At 46.1% G+C, this 18988-nt stretch overlaps 1 protein-coding gene across 1 annotated transcript in view; it reads right to left on the reverse strand.

The window, feature by feature from the left end:
* Positions 1–3170: 3170 nt before the first annotated feature.
* Positions 3171–18988, reverse strand: part of LOC133750455 (uncharacterized) — a 42179-nt gene continuing 26361 nt past the window's right edge. The window contains 5 exon segments of the mRNA XM_062180060.1: positions 3171–3286; positions 3464–3585; positions 4723–4877; positions 4948–5130; positions 11569–11666. Of these exon segments, the coding sequence (XP_062036044.1) occupies positions 3171–3286; positions 3464–3585; positions 4723–4877; positions 4948–5130; positions 11569–11666 (674 nt within the window).

Genomic DNA, 18988 nt, shown 5'->3' on the forward strand with positions numbered 1-18988 from the left:
AATAAAATAATAAACTGTTATTTGTCAGTCAAGACAAAGGATGTTCAAGTCATTGCTTCTCATAATATCAACTTCACTTCTACAGATTTCCTTTTAGGTGCTCTTTTATTTGTCACAGATCAGGGAGAATATATATTATATGTCCCTTTGGGACTGGCTTATTTCACTAGGTATAATGTTTTTCAGTTTCATTCATTTATTTTAAAATGACTAGATTTCATTTCACAAATGAGAGAAATAATACATTTACATTGATGACAGAAATTAGTATGTAAGCTACACTTGAATAGTTACCTATTTTAAAAAGAATAAAAAAGAATAAAAATATTTTCAAATATAACAATCATAAAAGATTTGATTTGCTACGTGTATTTCTAAAGTATTCATATTAATAGTAACAAAGGTCTAGACAAACATTTTTTATCATCAACAAAGGCACAAGACAAACATTTTTATCATCGATCCATTAAAATCAGAAGTTTTGCATGGTATATTGTGCAAAATATTGAGTATACTCTTATCAGAACGGATAAGAACCAATGAACTGACAGTGGCTTAGACAATGACCACAACACATTGAACACCAAAGATAACTGAGTCATATGACCACAGTAGAAGACTGAGCTTTCAAATTATATCACAGAGTGATAATACAGTAGAAAATATAAATTTGGTTATATGACAACTAGAATGAGAATGAATAAGACACATTTATTTGTATCTTTAGACTTAGAGAAATTATACAATTATGAAATATATTAACCCAGTAAAACTATTCATAAATATCTAACACAAAGAGACAAAGTATTGATATCAGCATTTCACGGTATTAAAAAGAGATAAATAAATAGAAGTATTCAAACAGAAATAAATGTTGCACTGCATAACCAAGCAAGAGTAAAATTGGAGAACAGAGAAAAAGAAATACACCTAAACAATGAACACAGCCCTTAAATAATTCAAAAAAGAGAGATACAAAAAATATCATTGCTTTCTGGTGAGGATGTGGGGAAAAAGGGACACTAACCCACTGTTAGTGGGAATGCAAACTGGTAAAGCCACTATGGAAGTCAGTCTGGAGATTCCTCAGAAACCTGAATATAACCCTACCATACAACCCAGCCATCCCACTCCTTGGAATTTACCCAAAGGAAATTAAATTGGCAAATAAAAGAGCTGTCTGCACCTCAATGTTTATTGCAGCACAATTCACAATAGCTAAGACATGGAATCAACCTAAATGCCCATCAACAGAAGACTGGATAAAGCAATTATGGGATATGTACTCCATAGAATACCATACAGCAGTAAAAAACAATGAAATCCGGTCATTTGCAACAAAATGGAGCAATCTGGAAAACATCATGCTGAGTGAAATAAGCCAGTCCCAAAAGGACAAATATCATATGTGCTCCTTGATCAGTGACAACTAACCGAGCACCAAAAAGGAAACTTGTTGAAGTGAAATGGACACTATGAGAAACAGTGACTTGATCAGCCCTTGTCCTGACTGTTGATGAACAGCTTAATACTTTATCCCTTTTAGTACTTTTTTGTTCTACTTAATACTATTGGTTGAACTCTGTAATTAACACACAATTATTCTTAGGTGTTTAAATTGAACTGAAAAGCAATCCCTGTTAAATGCAAGAGAGGTAATGAGGGAGGGAGGAGATGTACAATTTGGGACATTCTCAATCTGACTTGGCCCAAGTGGTAGAGTTAGAAATGTGCCAGGGGATTCCAATTCAATCCCATCAAGGCGGCAGGTACCAATGCCATCTAACTAGCCAAAGTGATCAGTTTCTGTTCACAATTGATCATAATGATAGGACTAAGAGTCAAAGGTATCACACAAACAAGACTAATGTCTACTAATACTAACTGGTAGAATCAAAAAGGGAGAGAACGAATCAACATGGGAAGTGGGATACACAGCAGACTCATAGAATGGCAGATGTCCTAAACAGCACTCGGGCCTCAGAATCAGCCCTTAAGGAATTCAGAACTGGCTGAAAAGCCCATGAGAATATTGTAGGCATGGAAAGCCAAGACACTCTGGGAAAAAAAAAAGGACCTAAATGAAAGTTCTCTGTGAGTGAGATCCCAGTGGAAAGAACAGGCCATTAAAGAAGGAGGTGCCTTTCTCTGAAGGCAGGGGAGAACTTCCACTTTGACTATGACCTTGTCTAAATAAGATTGGAGTTGGTGAACTCAAAAGGCTTCCATTGCCTTAGAAGCTCATGACAAGAGCCTAAGGTGATCACTGATGCCATAAACAAGAGTGTCAATTGTTAAGTCAACAACAGGAGTCACTGTGCACTTACTCTGTCTTTAATGTGTTATACTATGTGAATTAATGGCATAACTAGTACTCAAAGAGTACTTCACACTTTGTGTTTCTGTGTGGGTGCACTGTTTAAATCTTTACTTAATATATACTAAATTGATCTTCTGTATATAAAGATAATTGAAAATGAATCAATGTGAATGGAATGGGAGAGGGAGTGGGAGATGGGAGGGTTGCCGGTGGCAGGGAAGTTATGGGGGGGGGGGGGGAAGCCACTGTAACCCAAAAGCTGTACTTTGAAAATTTATATTTATTAAATAAAAGTTTAAAAAAAAAACAAGTACATGAGCTGCCAATCACAGTGTGCACTAACACTAACCTGGATCAGAAACAGAGGCAAAATTTGCACCTGGGCACTCTAATATGGGATGTGGGCTTCCCAAGTGGTACTTTAATTACTGAACAATATGCCACTAAAAGACAAACATTTCTGTCATCAACTTATTAAAACAAAAAGCTTTTCCATGATATATTGTGCAAAACAATGAATATTCTCTTATCGGAACTGATAAGCTGTTCTGTACTCATAGTGGCATAGACATGGAACACAACACACTGAACACCACGATGACTGAATCACATGTCCACATTATGAGGGAGGTGGATAAGATGATAAAGTCCACCCAGTACATGACCAGTATTTAGTGATAGCCATCAGATTGGTCTGGGTCACATTGGAAGATGCCATTGTGTGGAAGAGTGTGCTAGTACTGAAACACAAACAGATTAACCATATGAAAAAGAATAAGTAGAAGATGAAATGCATGTATTTATACTTAAACTGTGCTGACCAGGAGGTGCTAGGACTGATGGTGATGGCCTAGATGATGCTCAGGAGGCAGGTGGTGCAGATGGAGAGGCCCCTCATCATCCTGTTTACGTCGAACAAAGCCTTACACTTGAATTCAGTCCATACATTCAATGACTCAAACAGGCCTGGAGAGTGCAAAAACAGCATAGTAGTGAGCAAAGCAATGTGGACAAAGGCCAGGTGACAGCTGGTCAGGTCAGTGGGCTTTGGCCGCCTATCCAGCAGGATTGTGGAGATGTGAGAGAGGAAGAGGAAGGTGTTGGTTGAGATTCCAATGCCAGCTTGATAAAGAATACACGTACCTGCCCCCTCCACAATCCACTGCAGATGGATGTCTTCCCATCGTAGCATGGTCGGAACTGAAGAGTGGCTGAGCGAGGATTGATGCTGGAAATGACTAAACTGGATGGAGCCCTGGGGAGGTCTAGGGATGAGGGAGAAAGAAAAGGAGGAGGTTTAGATTCAGATATGGCTTGGGAGAAGGCACAGTGTCAGGATGATTCTGTGCCAGAGAAGGATTTGTTTTCAAAACCATGACAGTCAGAAGCAGCACAGCTCTGCCCAGGACATCATCACGGCCTGATGTTTATATTAACAGTGTCATTGTGAGGCTCTGTGCCACCTGATAGGGGCACTGGCAGACACACATCTGATTCCTCTCTGTACACAGCAGGTAATTAATAGGTACTGGTTGGATGAGTGAGCCTAATTCTTCCCAGCCCCTGAGACACCACTGAAAACTGAAGGTCTGCACTCCCTTTTGTAGCTCCCAGGATGCACTGGAGAGCAGAGAGGGGGTGTGCTGTGAGCAGAACACAAGCCTGTGCGCTGCTCCCAGCACAGGCACAGGTGGTGTCAGGTCCTGAGCCTTAGGCTTCCTGGGTCTGGTTTCAGAGACAACCAAATTCAGGTGACAGTGTGGAAGCCTTCCCATTCTGCCTGTATTCAGTTGCTCTTGCAACACAATCAGGTGGAGGTGGGGTGAGAACGAGGCTCCCATCACCTGGACCGCATGGCTCTCAGAGAGGGAACCCTGGGGAAGACTGCTCCACTCCACAAAGAACCTGTCCCACCTTCAAGTGTGACACTGTAGGTTTGGATGAGAGCTTCTGTAGCACTGTGTAATGAAAAAAGGCTCTGGAGAAAGATAACAGGGTGAAATGGAGACAGGACACATTGCAATGCTAGTGCAGCCTGCTGGATGTGCTACCTCTGAGGAGTCCCTGGCTCACCAATGCTCAGGTACTTAAGCCAGGCCTTGCACAGGAACAGGAAAAGCATGCCGGTGATCAATTCTGTATTGGCTCCACCAGGGCCTCTCAGATCTCAAGGGTCATCTGAAGTAGAAAGTATTTAAACTACAGGACAAGTGACTCTCTTCCTTCTATTTCTCAGCTCTCTGGATTCTTAACTTGCTATCGTTCTGTGAAGGGGGCACCATTTTATCTTCTTCAGATTTGTAATAGAAATTCTCCCCATTTCCCTCTTGCTCACAAATAAGGCTTTTTCTCCGTTCGTTGAGGGTGGGGCCCTCAGTGCTGGCTCCTGAGAGGGTGCTGACACTCTGGGACCCGAGTCTCCTCCCCCTCCTGCACACTCCAACTGCCCCGCATGCTTGCAGAAGGGAGACAAAGCCACGTCAAAGGCCCTGGATGCCAGGATGACCTTGAGTCCGTGGTCACCCTCACCCATCCCTTTCAAGGCCCTCAGTGGCTTCTGCACAAACAGGCCCCCTCATGTGGCAGAAATTTCTAAGAGGAAGCAGAAAATCCACACATGTACTGACCTGGGGCACTCTAGAGGAAACGGTGGATGAGGTGGTCAGGCTGGCCCCCACAGCGGTGACAGCTGCTAGGTCGATAGTGTAGGTTGTCGGAGACAACCGTCCTTGGATCTTGTATTCATGTGTGCTGCTGTTCAGTCTGTGCATGAGACATGAGGCGTTCTTCCCACACACCTCCCAGAAAACCTGGTAGCGTGGTAAAGAAAAGGCGAGAGTGGAGCCAGGGCCTCCCGAAGGCCAGGGCTGAGGCCCAACACCAAGTCCATGTCTCTGCAGGTTTGGAATGACAGGGAGCTCAGAGAGGTCTACTGGAGATGCGACAGAACCAAGAGCCCTGGTCAAGGCCCCTCCCTCTGCCTCCCACAGATATTGAAACCACACCCCTTCTCAGACCAAATGGCCCGTCTGCCCCCCAGGCAGCAAGCTTCAAGGGGATAGGGGCCTGGCTTATATTTTGGTATCCTCAGTACCTGCTGCACAGATGGAAGAATGGTCACCAGCCGGCTGAGTTCTACTTAACATTCTCCTGTCACATTATGGAGGTGTTTAGTATCTCTGTTTTCACAAGCTGATGCTGTCAGTAAACAGAGCCCCCCACCAGTGCTTGCCCTTGGCTTGCATCTAACCTGTAGAAATGCTCTGATGCTGGCCCTGTGCAATGACTGCACCTGTCCATTCTGCCAAGCACTGTGCCTGCGAAAGTTTTGTTTCACCCGAGTGCACGAGATTTGCTTCCAGCTCTGCTTCTCCCATTTTTGAATGCCTTGTTTTCCTTGGAAAATTTAATTTCCTATTTAGTCCGTTCACTGGGGCCTCCTGATCACAGTTTATTCCACCTTGCATTCCATGGTGATTCAGAGCTTAGGGAAGAAAGATCCAACTAGCTCCAGAATCAAGCCCCTCGGAGGAGAGTATGTGATTAGGGAGTGCTTAAAAGGGGCTTGAAATGGAAGGGGCTTGAGATGGAAAACGCTTACAGACTCACAGCAGAGGAAAATCGCTAAGCACACTTGCGTTGCCTTCTTTTCAGGCAATAAACTCGGCAACACTGAGGCACCAGCACGTGTCTTAAGCTTCCTTCTCATTCTGATGAAAGCAATAAATATACTGGAAAGGTGCACTTGCAGGAAAACAAGAATGTACAGGAAAGCATTTGGGGACTTTAATATAAAAAAAAAAGACCCACTGCCCACTTGCTGTCCCCACAGCCTTCATGGAGCCCGGCAACGTCCAGCACAGGCAGCAGTGTCTGCAGGCTGCGATGGTGCAGATGAGAACAGCAAAGGACAAAGCGGCCAGGGGCTGGCCCACAGCCCACTGCTCAGTGCCTCGGAGCCAAGAGCTGCCTGCAGCTCTGCTGACATCTGAGCATTTACCCCAGCCCAAGGGGACCACTGGACCAACCTCCTCTTGGGCCTAGTCCTGTTGGACCTCTCAGTAGAAGAGATGCCCACTTGCTCGAGAGGACGCCCAAAAATCCAGACTCCAAACCAGCTGATGCAAAAAGCATGAGGTATTTATTGTACGTTTGCGCAAACGGGCCCCCCACCTCAGGCAGTGAGGAGCCCTGAGCGGCAGTTTTACACAGGTTATATAGGCAACGAATTAGCATATTCCTAACGCATGCATAGGATTGGTCAGTTCAGAGGGACCGTTAGCATATGGGAGAATGCTGGCGAAGAATGCTGGTGGAGAGTGCTGGTATAAAATGCAGAGGTGGCACGGGATTGGTTGGTTCGGAGGGACAATTAGCATACCAGAGAATGCTGAGGGAGAGTGCTAAGGTGTTACAGGATTGGCCGGTCGCAGTGACATCATAAGTGTGCGCCTAGAGACCCTCCGAAGGGAGGGGCAGCTCTGCTCTGGGGCGCGCCCAGAGGTTTCCTGGAGGGGAGGGGCAGTTCTGCTCTGGGCGTGCCTAGAGGTTCTCTGAAAGGGATTGACTTTTCCTTCCCAGAGAACGTCCTGCCCGCTAGACTCTGGGGAACATCTAACCTCTTAAGAAGCCCCTGATATTTGCCCAGGCCTAGTTTCTTGTCCCTCTCCCCCATAAGGGTCCTTCAGTCCTTTGCCTCCTCACAGTGTTGGAGCAGGCAGGCTAGCTGGGCCAACCACTCATGGCCACCTCCTCCCACTTGCCCCAGTGCTGGATCTCAGCACCTTGTTCCCCTCTCCTGCCCAGCCAACACTGAGCTGCTCCCTCTCAAGGGGTCAGTCCTGAAACCACAGTGCTTTCTGGCAACCCTGTCTTTCTGGCTGCATCAGAAGGGGAGGGGGGACAACTGCATAATAGGAAACAAAAGCAAAACCTTCGGGCAATGAGCACTAACACCCCTGGCTGTGTTCTAAGCACTTCACAGATATTAGCTCATTTGAAATTCACCACACACCTTGGGGCTTGGGCCCACTGTTATCCCCATTCTACAAAGGAAGAACCCAAGGCTAGAAACCAACAGCCCTGCTTCACAGCCAGGTTCCTCCTCCTGCCTCCCACAGCGCCCCCTCTCCCTTCCCTGGGGTCTGCAGGAAACTGAAAACCACCGACACTGGAAGGATTTGCTGGAAAATCTCCCAGCCATTTGGTACTTGGCATGACCTCAGAATGCACAGGAGGAAGCAGCTCTGTTAAGCACTTCCATCTTGCCTTCCAGAAAATGTTGTTTAAAACCTGCTCTTCATCAACATTTACTAAAAGGCAGCATCTTGTTCACCATGTCAACTTGGAGCAGAAACACAGCGATTCCAGGGTCTTCATAGGTGCAGCATTGCTAGGATTTACGAGCATCAACACTGATAACACAGCCTGCTCAAGTTTTTATGGATACAAACAAAAACCCAAGGGACAACTCGAGAGCCCAAGCTGCTCAGGAGGAACGAGAAAAACAGCAACAGAAAGTGAGCACTGGCACGGCCCGGGTAACAGATGGCATGGGCTGCGCATGAGCCACAGATGGCAGAGTGGTGATTTGTGGCCAGGAAAGATGCCCTCCAATTTACACACCGCTTTTGTGGACTGGGCCTGGTGAGCTCCAGAGGCCCTGGCCAGAGAGTGTTTCACCTGGCTCCAGCGAATGAGAGGAGAGGGTTGGGAGCCTGGAGCCAGGGCCCAGGGGCACCTTCAGCTTGGTGTTTTACTTTCTCCGAGTGGCTGCCTAACTGAAACTAACTGTTGGGAGCCACTGTGCTGGGTTCCCTGTGTAGGCCTTTGTTTAGACTAACCTTCAACTGTGTTCCTGTAAGGAGGAGTCACTAGAAAATTCCATGTGTACAGCTCACTGATATGGTTAGCGCCTGGCCATCTGGCTTCAGTGCTCTCTTTCTTGTACCTTGATAAGCATGTCTGGTAGCTGTGAGACCTCGCTGTAACTCCCTTTGTCAAATTGATACTGATTCCTGTGAAATTATTCCTTTGAACTATGTTGTGAGATGACACCTGCTTACCCTTGACTGTTACAATCCTTGCCTTGTATTATATAAGCTGCCTCCTTCTCCAATAAAGTGAGACCTTGATCAGAATACTGTCTTGGTCTCCCTTCTCGTGTCTGGTTTGTCTCTCCATTCAGGTCTGCCCTCCTCGTGTCCTAGTTGATTACCCCGCGGGCCGGGGCACTAACAACCAGAGGGGCTTCAGAAATAATTTTCTGTTGATCTGAAGTAAATTCTCCACAAGAGAGCAGTACATCACAAACTATCTGTCTGCATCCTGGCCCTCATGTGTCAGAGTTTATGGAAAGAGATTGGAAGATACTTAAATTTACAGTGGGAGCACAATGGGCAATTTCCCCCGTGGGTGTGAGGCAGCCTCCCGCTCAGTACCACCCTCTTGCTTCGGGCCCTAAATCAAAACCAAGGCAAGGGGGCTGTTTGCTGAGAACCCTGGCTGATAAACCTTCCCTTCCAACAGGATGCCCAGCTGCTGAGGGGTCCAGAGCAGAGGACTACCCTCTTGGGTGCTTATGTGCTCCCAGCACCTGCCTGCAATAGCAGCAAAGGGCATTACTGGGTGCCTGAAACTGGCTTTTGGATGTCCTGTTTGTCCACATGCATGGCTTTTCTTTGGTTGTACATGACGAGCTATTTTCTGCTTTCTGCACCAGACAGACCTCCGTGGTGCTGCCAGCAAGCTCCCTGGATACAGTGTGTTGGGGCTGGGGGGTGGCAGGGAAGAGAGGCAGTGCATCAGGTGCCAGTGGGGCTGTACCCAGGTCAGGGGTCAGAGGTGACTGTGTGGTGTCTGGCTACTGAAATGACAATTGTCCTGTTTCAGCTCTGGTGGGGCCTTCCCCTCCCAGAGACAGGGGCACAGGTATCTATCAAGCTCTTGGATACACAAGGCACACCTTAGGGTGTTGGCAAGGACAGAAAAGCACAGGCCAGCCAAGGTGAGATGGGTCAATGCGGCCACCTTGGGAACAGAGCATTCATCTGAAGAGCTGGCCCAGACTTCTGCTGCCCATGGAGGCACCGTCACCTCCAACCCTGGCCTCAGTGGGGAGGGAGACACTGGTGACTGAACCTACCTGAAAAGCCAAAGCTTCTAAGGTCAAGTTCCACAGTAGACAATAGACTGTTGTTTGTGACTGCAGGTATTCGTTTAAATACAGTGGAATGAGTTCATTAAGCCTTATTGGTGAGTACAAAAAGGATATCATAAATTGGAAGAATTGGCAACCACCACTTACCCAGAAAACATTGGCACCACTCAAAAGATTATGCCTGCAGCTTTCTCTGAGCTTTAAAACAAGGATGAAGCATGTGGTGTGCTCAGAAAGGGCGGCAGGGCCCAGCTGTGTGTGTCTGTGAGCATGGAAGACCTCTGCCAACCTGCCTGTCTCCCAGATTTCTAAACCATGGCAGGCTGAGCCAGAAGAGGCAACTGCGGCGAGATGGATTATCTGCTTCTCTTGCTCACACAGCCCTGCTTCTGAAATTCATGCTCAGAACGCCTCTAATTCAGTCCCAGGACTGGTTCCCAAGGGGTCTAAGCAGGAACACTTTGCACTTCTTCCCTGCATTTGTTTGCTGCTGCTGTGCAGCCAGGTAACTCGAACTCAAAACAGACTCACTGGCATGAAGAGCAGCAACTCACTCAGAAGACAGAACAGCCCAGGACCTGAGCCCAGCTCTGAAGCAAACAGACAGGAGCCAGAGGTCAGCTGTGCTGCACCACATGTGAGTACCTAGGGAGCACAGATAAGCACCCCGTGCGTGGGGGCCACATGGTCAGAATGCTGAGTAATGGTTACTGAAAGGAGAGGGATGCTGTCGGTGGCTGTGCTGCTCCTGGCCAGGCAGTGGCAGGCCACCTAGCACAGTCTGCCTCAGCTCATCATCCTGACTATCGCAGGAGGGACTGAGTTGGAGGCCTGAGAGATAAGTTAATGCTCCCACCTGACCCAGAGGAAGAAGGACCTCCCCAACTTCACCCAAGGCTCAGAACTCTGCTGGTTTTATCAAACCACAAGTTTTTATCTTCCACTAATGATATGGGATAAGGCAGGTAGCTAGATTAGGATCAGAGCTAGAGGCCATACCTTCCCTGCCCCATGTTATCCTATCCACCCACCTGTCAATCAGATGACCCTTTCCCTAGGATGTGCTTCCCCCTGCCTGGGACCTGGGGATAGTACCATGTAACCACTCCCCTTTCTAAGCTTGTAAGCTCAGTAAAGGGAAGAGTTCTCTCATTCTCTCTCTCTCCCTCCCTCCCTCCCTCCATGTGGACCCAGAGCAAGTAGGGCATGGAATTCTCCCTCTTTTCCCTTCCTGGCTCACTCTTGCTGAGTAATGCCCAAAGGTGTGTGTGTTTTCCTCACCTTCTGAATAAACCTGATCACCTGGTACACTGTGTGTGTGCCTGTACTTAGAATGTTTCTCTAAGTAAGGGGCAAGACCTGGCACAGGAATTCAGGCCCAGCCTGGCCCACAACACTAGGACTGAAAATGAGCTTTAACCTGAAAGCTTTTCCAGAAACCTTTGTCATAAAATGAAATCACTGGAAACCCCGTGAGCGGTGGGCTGTTTCCCCCAGGGGTTCTGGAACCAGGAGAGGTGAGGTTGCTGTGAAAGGGCAGCTGGTGCCCACCCTCCCCGTGCTCAGCTCCGCACCTCCACCCAGGCTGCTCACTGTCTCTTGTCCTGAGGGTCCTATGGGGAGGCTTGGTGGGGACAGTCAGGAGCCCTCTCTTTGCCCTGCCTTTGCTGCACACTCAGACAGTAGGCTTCCAGTGCACATCTGCGGAGTGAGGGAGGGAAAGGCCTCCTGTCCTCATCTGTACGAGGGTCACAGCACCTAGACTTACTTAGCACGCTGCTCTGGGAGTTGAGTGAAGTAAATTCATGTGAGTGAGCACATCAGTAAATGACTGACTACCACTGGTCAGAGACTTCCAAGGCTTGGGAAGACAGCACAAGGAGAGTTAACCTCCAAACACAGAGGTTGGCGCCCACGGGGCAATGTGCCCATAATCCGGGCTGGCTCTCTGGCTCTCTGGCTTCCCGCCACATGGCCAGGAAGACTTTCTGGTTACCCTCAAGAAGGCCCACTGGGAGCAGTTTCCTTGCAATCAGTATTTGTCAGAATAAACTTTTTTTTTTCTTTTTCAAAGAACAGGAGCACTCACCTGTAATGATGCCATTTTTTCTCCAGGGGGTCCTGCCAGCTGACCTTGAGATATGTCCAGGATCTCTGTGAAGCTCAGATGACCCACTGTCCCTGATTCTACCAATTAAAAATAAAAGCATCTGTTAACACGATAGCCCAACTCTCTTTTGATCTGATTTGCATGGAAGGGTCTAACTACGCACAGGAGTGGAGAGCCAGGGCCAGTTGAAATGTGCAGGGAACATCAGAAGAAATGCAGGAGGGATGAGAAAATTCAAGGCGTCCCAGCTGTCATCACATAAATCATTTTGCCTGGCTGCATCCCAGCCACACAGAGAGCTGAAGCCGCTGAAGCTGAAGCAGAAGCCGGGGATTCATACACAGTTCCTTCTTTGTCCTTGATCTAATGTAAGTGGAGCAGTCAGGCCAGCTGGATCCTGAAGGCAACTGCTCCACAGAGCCCCTCTGGACAGCTGTCTGCAGCCCTGGGTCTGGCCTGGGAGGGGCTCTGAGAAAAGCCAGGGTAGGGGAGCTACCTATGAGATACCACCTGTCACCACCCCTCTCCCTCCCAAGGGATTCTGGGACAGGGCTTGAGAAAGAACATTCTCAAGTTCCAGCAACAGGGGCTTCCTTTGCCTGGAGTTTCCAGGAGCTTCTTTGCAGCACAGCCCTCTGCTGGCCTGGGAGGCTGCAGCAGTCGAAGTTAACACCGGAGTCAGGGCTGGGCTCAAGAGCTGCCTGCTCTGAGATCAGCTTTCCAATGAAATGCCCCAAGCCTCAGTTTCCTCACCTGTGAAATGGGAAACATAAAAATAACTCGGCAAGGTAATTGTGAGGATAAAATTCAATAAAATGCAAATCAGCCTGCCCTGGTGTTATGAAAATGTTCACCTGTGGGGAACCGCAGGCTGGCCACCTGTGAGAACCTCCTCATCTGCATAGCTTGCAGCAATCGGTCGACCACAAGGCCCACAAAAACAGCCAGGTGAAACAGATGAAACAGAATGGACTCTGCATAAACAACTAGGAGGAACCCGGTGAAACAGATGAAGTTGAGGCAGGACGGACTCTGCATAAACAACTAGGAGGAACCCAGTGAAACAGATGAACTTTCGACCTGAGACTATACACGCCCTTTCATCTGATTGGACGATACCAGTGTGAACTGCACGTGAAGAGAGCCGCTATTGGCTGTGCAGCGTTTGCTCCACGGGACTTGGGGTATAAAGGGACATTGGGAATGGGGTTTGGAGCTCCTCCTCCTCTTTTCTTCTCCCCCCCCCCACTCTTTTCTTCTGCCCCCACAAGTAAAAGTTCCTTGAGAACCGAGAAACAGTGACCGTGTCATGATTGCGTTGGACCCTTGCTGGCGAGGGTCCGACATTCACCAAACATGAGCTGCTCACATTATCAAGCAGAAGCCTGTCCTCAGACTAGAAATTGCCTCTGGAGGGTAAAGACACCCAGGTCCAAGCCCTGACCCCCAGCTCAATTCAGTGCAACAACCTGCAGTGTGAGGCTTTCCTGTCTCAACACAGGGACAGCAAGACAGGGAATGAGTCCCCTACAGCTGGAGAGAACCTCATCCTCCAGCTCACCTGGCTCAGGGTTCTGCACTGCCCCTGCCATGGTCTGTTGTGGCTGGTCTGCCCCGTGTGCTGGCCAGAAGGGATAAGGTGGCACTGGGGAGAATATGACGAGGGCTGCATTCCCACAGATGCTGGTTGCTCTGCAGCCTGCCTTGACACCTACACAGCCCTGTACAGATGCATGGGGTCAGGGGAGCAGCTCAAAGAGGAAATGTTCATGGGCAGGCTGAGGTCTTAGGGTCAGACAGGGCTGGTGTGAAGGGGAAAGGAGAGGTGGCTGCACACTCACAAGGCCAGGCAGTGTGCAACTACTGGCAGGCATCCCCAGGCCCATCCACTAACCAGAAAATCCAGCTGCTCAGCTCAACTGGTACTGCTTTCCCTCTCACCATCACAGCTCCACCTAAAGCCTACTCCGTGGTACCCAATTCAGCAGAAATACAAGACACAAATCACAAGTCAGGGAGAAAGAAAGCGTGGCTGGAAGGCAGAATCGGAAACACTGAAAGGAGGGAGGGCACCTGCGGAAGAGACAGGGACTCACTGTCTCTGCGCACATCAGTTAGGTGCCTGCCCTGGCCAGGGTGGAACAATAAATACCCACCTCCCTCCTCATGGGCCTCTCACGAGGCCACTAACACTTTTCCAATGATAAAAAAAAAAAGCGACCCTGTTTTAGGCTGAAACCAGGAGAGCAGGAAGCTAAGGGTGTGGTGGTGGTCCCCAGGGTGGCAGTGTTTGCAGGATCCCCAGGCGGAATAGCTGGGCTATTCTGACCCCTGCTGGCCTTGCTTGTGCAGACAGCAAATTTGTAGAATTCAATACCTTAGCACCACCCTGGGACTTGGGCAAAGCCTTCTAACACAACTCATAATTTTTCAAAAATAGTAACAGCTTCAGAAAACATATTCGTCTGCTAAAGTTTTCAGAAGACTTTTCAGGAAAAGGCTCACACGCTGACAAATTTCACTTTTTGAGTGTGAAGACAGTGGAATGGAAAGGCTGTCAAGGCTGTCTCGTCCTCCCCCGACTGTGAGCTTCCAGAAAGACAGCCACAGATTTCTGAACTGACTTGTTCTTTCTCGAATGGAGGAGCAAGCAAAGCGTTTTGCTCCTTTCACATTCTCAGTGCTTCTGCTTCCTGGATTCCTGCCCTAGCATGTGACCCTTTAGCCCTGCTGGAACCAGCTGGCAACATCTGGGCTTAAAATTTGTCTTCTGTTTCTCTTTACTGCCCCCTCTCTCAATGACTTCTTATCTCACTGGAGCCCTGGAAAAGCAGGCCTGCTGGGTGGAAGTAGCTGCAGCACCCCTGGTGAGAGAAGGACAGAGGCCATTTCCCCAGCACCCAGACTTTTCTTTTAAAGGCTTTCCCTCACTCAAATATAAAAACATAAGAAATACAAGCAAGAGCCTCAGACCTCAGATGACTTCAGCCTTCCGTCAAGCTTTCAGAGTGACATTTCACGTTGACATGGATGCTCTATCCTTCTGAACAGGAAGAACAGGCTCCAAGCCCATCAAAATCGTGATTCAGTCAGAAAATTCCAAGAACATGGCATAACTTTTGGCTTTTCCTGATGTGAGGGTAATAAGATTTATGACTGAAAAGCAACCATTTATATATTTAATATATATATATATTACATATATATACACACGCACATAGATACAAACTTTTTTAGAGCATTCATTAGATATTCACAAACATAGAACATATCCTATACCATTACACAAACCATAGCAAATTTAAAAGAACTGAAATCATGCCATCTATGTTCTATGTCCATCATGGGATCAAATTAGAATCAATGCCAAGAATCAACTGAATAGTCTTCAAAGACATGGAAATCAAACAGCATACTTATAAATAATACAAGAGTCAAAGAGGGAGTTTTACAAGAAACAAAATACATAGAACTGAATGAAAATGAAAGAACAGCTTACCAGGATTTGCAGATGCAGCCAAAGCAGCACTGAGATGGAAATTCATAGCCACTGAATGCTTACAGTAGAAATTAAGGAACACCTCAAATTAGAATAAAAAAATCCACCACAAAATATAAGCTAAGTGAACCCAACGACATATATAAATAATTAAATACCATGATAAAGTGAAATGTATTCCAAGTAGACAAGGCTGTTAACATTTGAAAATCAATCATAGTAATCCAACATTTCAATAACCCAAGAAGCAAAAAAAAAAAAAAAAGTTTGTATCAATAGTTAAAGTGGAAGCGGGGGTCGGAGCCAAGATGGCGGATAGTGAGGACGTGTGCCTTAGTTTGGGAAAATAAACTTTCATAAAAGTGGAATTACTGTAGCCTCAGGAAAAGACTCAAGAAAAAAACTGCAGAGGAAACGCTTCCGGATCTTGTGGATGAGACACAGAGGACTTACAGGGAACCCACCGCGTGGAAAACCAACCGAGACGAGCCGAGCGGCAGTGGCGGGAGAGGAGCCAGAGCCATAGAATCTCGCCAGCGCGGGAACCCAGGAGGGTAAGACAAAGACCTGAGAAGTCCGAGACATTGGGGGGAGGGGGAACAGAGGCCTCTCCCTTCACTCACCAAGCAAAACAAAGAGCACCGCGATTTTACATATGTAAAGCTCAGCCAAACTCAGTATCTTTAGTGAAACTGGAGAACACATTGAGGGCTGCATAAACCCTGTGTATGGTCCCAGGGGTAGATCAAACGAATACTCACAGAGGCCAGATTTCAACTACCCTCAACTCCACTCCCAACTGAGTCAAAAAAAAAAAAAAAAAGAGAGAGAGAGAGAGAGAGAGAGCGAGCCAGCAAGGAGCAAGTAATCTGGGAGAGTCACTCTTTACACAGCCTTAAAGCTCAAGAAACAAGCATAGCTCTCTGGCCACACCCATCACAGCCCCTAAGGCTCCAACAAAGCAGACAGCTCACTTAGAGGCATAGTATAATGAGAGAAAAAAACAAAAACAAAAACACCACAAATTATCTCTAACATGCCAAGCAAGAAACATAGAAGCGGAGGTACCAAGAACAAGGAAGGCACTATGATGCCCCCAAGTGAACAAGACACGCCAATGCAAGATTATGAAGATGAAGAAATAGAGGAAATGCAAGAAGCAGATTTCAAAAAATTGATAAGAACATTAAGAAGTTCTCAAAAAAAAATTCTTGAACTACAGAAATCCTTAATGGACAAGGTAGAAAATCTCTCCCGTGAAAATGAAATATTAAGGAGGAATCAAAATGAAATGAAAAAACTAGTGGAACAGGAATTTGCGATAGTGACAAAAAACCACAATGAAATGAAGAACTCAATAGATCAAATGGCAAACACATTAGAGAGCCTTAAAAACAGAATGGGCGAAGCAGAAGAGAGAATATCGGAATTAGAAGACAGAGAACAGGAAAGGAAACAGTCAAATCAAAGAAAAGAAGAAGAATCAGAAATCTAAAAAATACTGTCAGGAATCTACAGGATACTATTAAAAAACCCAACATTCGGGTTCTAGGAGTTCCTGAAGGCATGGAGAGGGAGAAAGGATTAGAAGGCCTTTTTAGTGAGATACTAGCAGAAAATTTCCCAAGTTTGGAGAAGGACAGAGACATCCTAGTACAGGAAGCTCAGAGAACACCTAATAAACATGATCAAAAGAGATCCACACCACGACACGTCGTAATCAAACTCACCACAGTGAAACACAAAGAAAAGATCCTAAAATGTGCAAGAGAGAAACGCCAGATTACTCTCAGAGGATCTCCAATTAGACTTACAGCTGACTTCTCATCAGAAACCCTACAAGCCAGGAGAGAATGGCGAGATATAGCCCAGGTACTAAGAGAGAAAAACTGCCAGCCCAGAATATTATATCCTGCAAAGCTCTCATTTGTGAATGAAGGTGAAATTAAGACCTTTCACAGCAAACAGAAATTGAAAGAATTTGTCGCCACTCGTCCAGCCCTGCAAAAGATGCTTAAAGATGTGTTACATACAGAAACACAGAAACACGGTCACCAATATGAAAGAAGGTAAAGGAAGGAAACCTCACAGCAAAAGATCACAGGAATCTCAAACCAGATACTAGAAAATATCTTTGGCAAATGGCAGGGCAAAGTTACTCCTTCTCAATAGTCACATTGAATGTTAATGGCTTGAACTGTCCAGTTAAAAGACACCGATTGGCTGATTGGGTTAAGGAACAAAACCCATCCTTTTGCTGCTTACAAGAAACCCATCTATCCAACAATGATCCATACAAGCTGAGAGTGAAAGGCTGGAAAAAGATATACCACGCCAACAGAAATGAAAAGAGAGCAGGCGTAGCCATCTTAATATCGGACAACATAAACTTTACCACAAAAACTGTTAGGAGAGACAAAGAGGGGCACTATATAATGATTAAGGGATCCATTCAACAGGAAGATATAACGATTATCAACGTATATGCACCTAATTACAGGGCACCAGCTTATTTAAAAGACTTGTTAAGGGACTTAAAGGGAGACTTAGACCCCAATACAATAGTACTGGGGGACTTCAATACTCCACTCTCAGAGATAGACAGATCAACAGGACAGAAGATCAACAAGGAGACAGTAGATTTAAATGACACTATAGCCCAAATGGATCTAACAGATATCTACAGAACATTTCATCCTACATCTAAGGACTTTACATTCTTCTCAGCAGTACATGGAACCCTCTCTAGGATTGACCACATACTAGGCCATAAAGCAAGTCTCAGCAAATTCAAAAGAATTAGAATCATACCATGCAGCTTCTCAGACCACAAAGGAATGAAATTGGAAATTGGCAACTCAGGAATCCCTAGAGCACGTGCAAAACACATGGAGATTGAACAACATGCTCCTGAATGAACAATGGGTCATAGAAGAAATTAAAAGAGAAATCAAAAATTTTCTGGAAGTAAATGAGGATAACAGCACAACATACCAAAACCTATGGGATACAACAAAAGCAGTGTTAAGAGGAAAGTTTATATCAATAGGGGCCTACATCAAGAAATTGGAAAGGCACCAAATAGATGAGCTTTCAAGTCATCTCAAGGATCTAGAAAATCTGCAGCAAACCAAACCCAAACCCAGTAGGAGAAGAGAAATAATTAAAATCAGAGAAGAAATCAACAGGATTGAATCAAAAAAACATTACAAAAAATCAGCCAAACGAGGAGCTGGTTTTTTGAAAAAATAAACAAAATTGACACCCCATTGGCCCAACTAACTAAAAAAAGAAGAGAAAAGACCCAAATCAATAGGATCAGAGATGAAATGGGAAACGTAACAACAGACACCACAGAAATAAAAAGAATCATCAGAAATTACTACAAGGACTTGTATGCCAGCAAACAGGGAAATCTATCAGAAATGGACAGATTCTTGGACACATACAACCTCCCTAAATTGAGCCAGGAAGACATAGAAAACCTAAACAGACCAATAACTGACACAGAAATTGAAACAGTAATAAAGGCCCTCCCAACAAAGAAAAGCCCAGGACCAGATGGATTCACTGCTGAGTTCTACCAGACATTTAGAGAAGAACTAACTCCAATTCTTCTCAAACTATTCAGAGCAATCGAAAAAGAGGGAATCCTCCCAAATTCTTTCTATGAAGCCACCATCACCTTAATTCCTAAGCCAGAAAGAGACGCAACATTGAAAGAGAATTATAGACCAATATCCCTGATGAACATAGATGCAAAAATCCTCAATAAAATTCTGGCCAATAGAATGCAACAACACATCAGAAAGATCATCCACCCAGACCAAGTGGGATTCATCCCCAGTATGCAGGGATGGTTCAACATTCGCAAAACAATCAACGTAATACACTACATTA

The sequence above is a fragment of the Lepus europaeus genome, chromosome 21, assembly GCF_033115175.1.
Source record: "Lepus europaeus isolate LE1 chromosome 21, mLepTim1.pri, whole genome shotgun sequence".
NCBI lineage: Eukaryota > Metazoa > Chordata > Mammalia > Lagomorpha > Leporidae > Lepus > Lepus europaeus.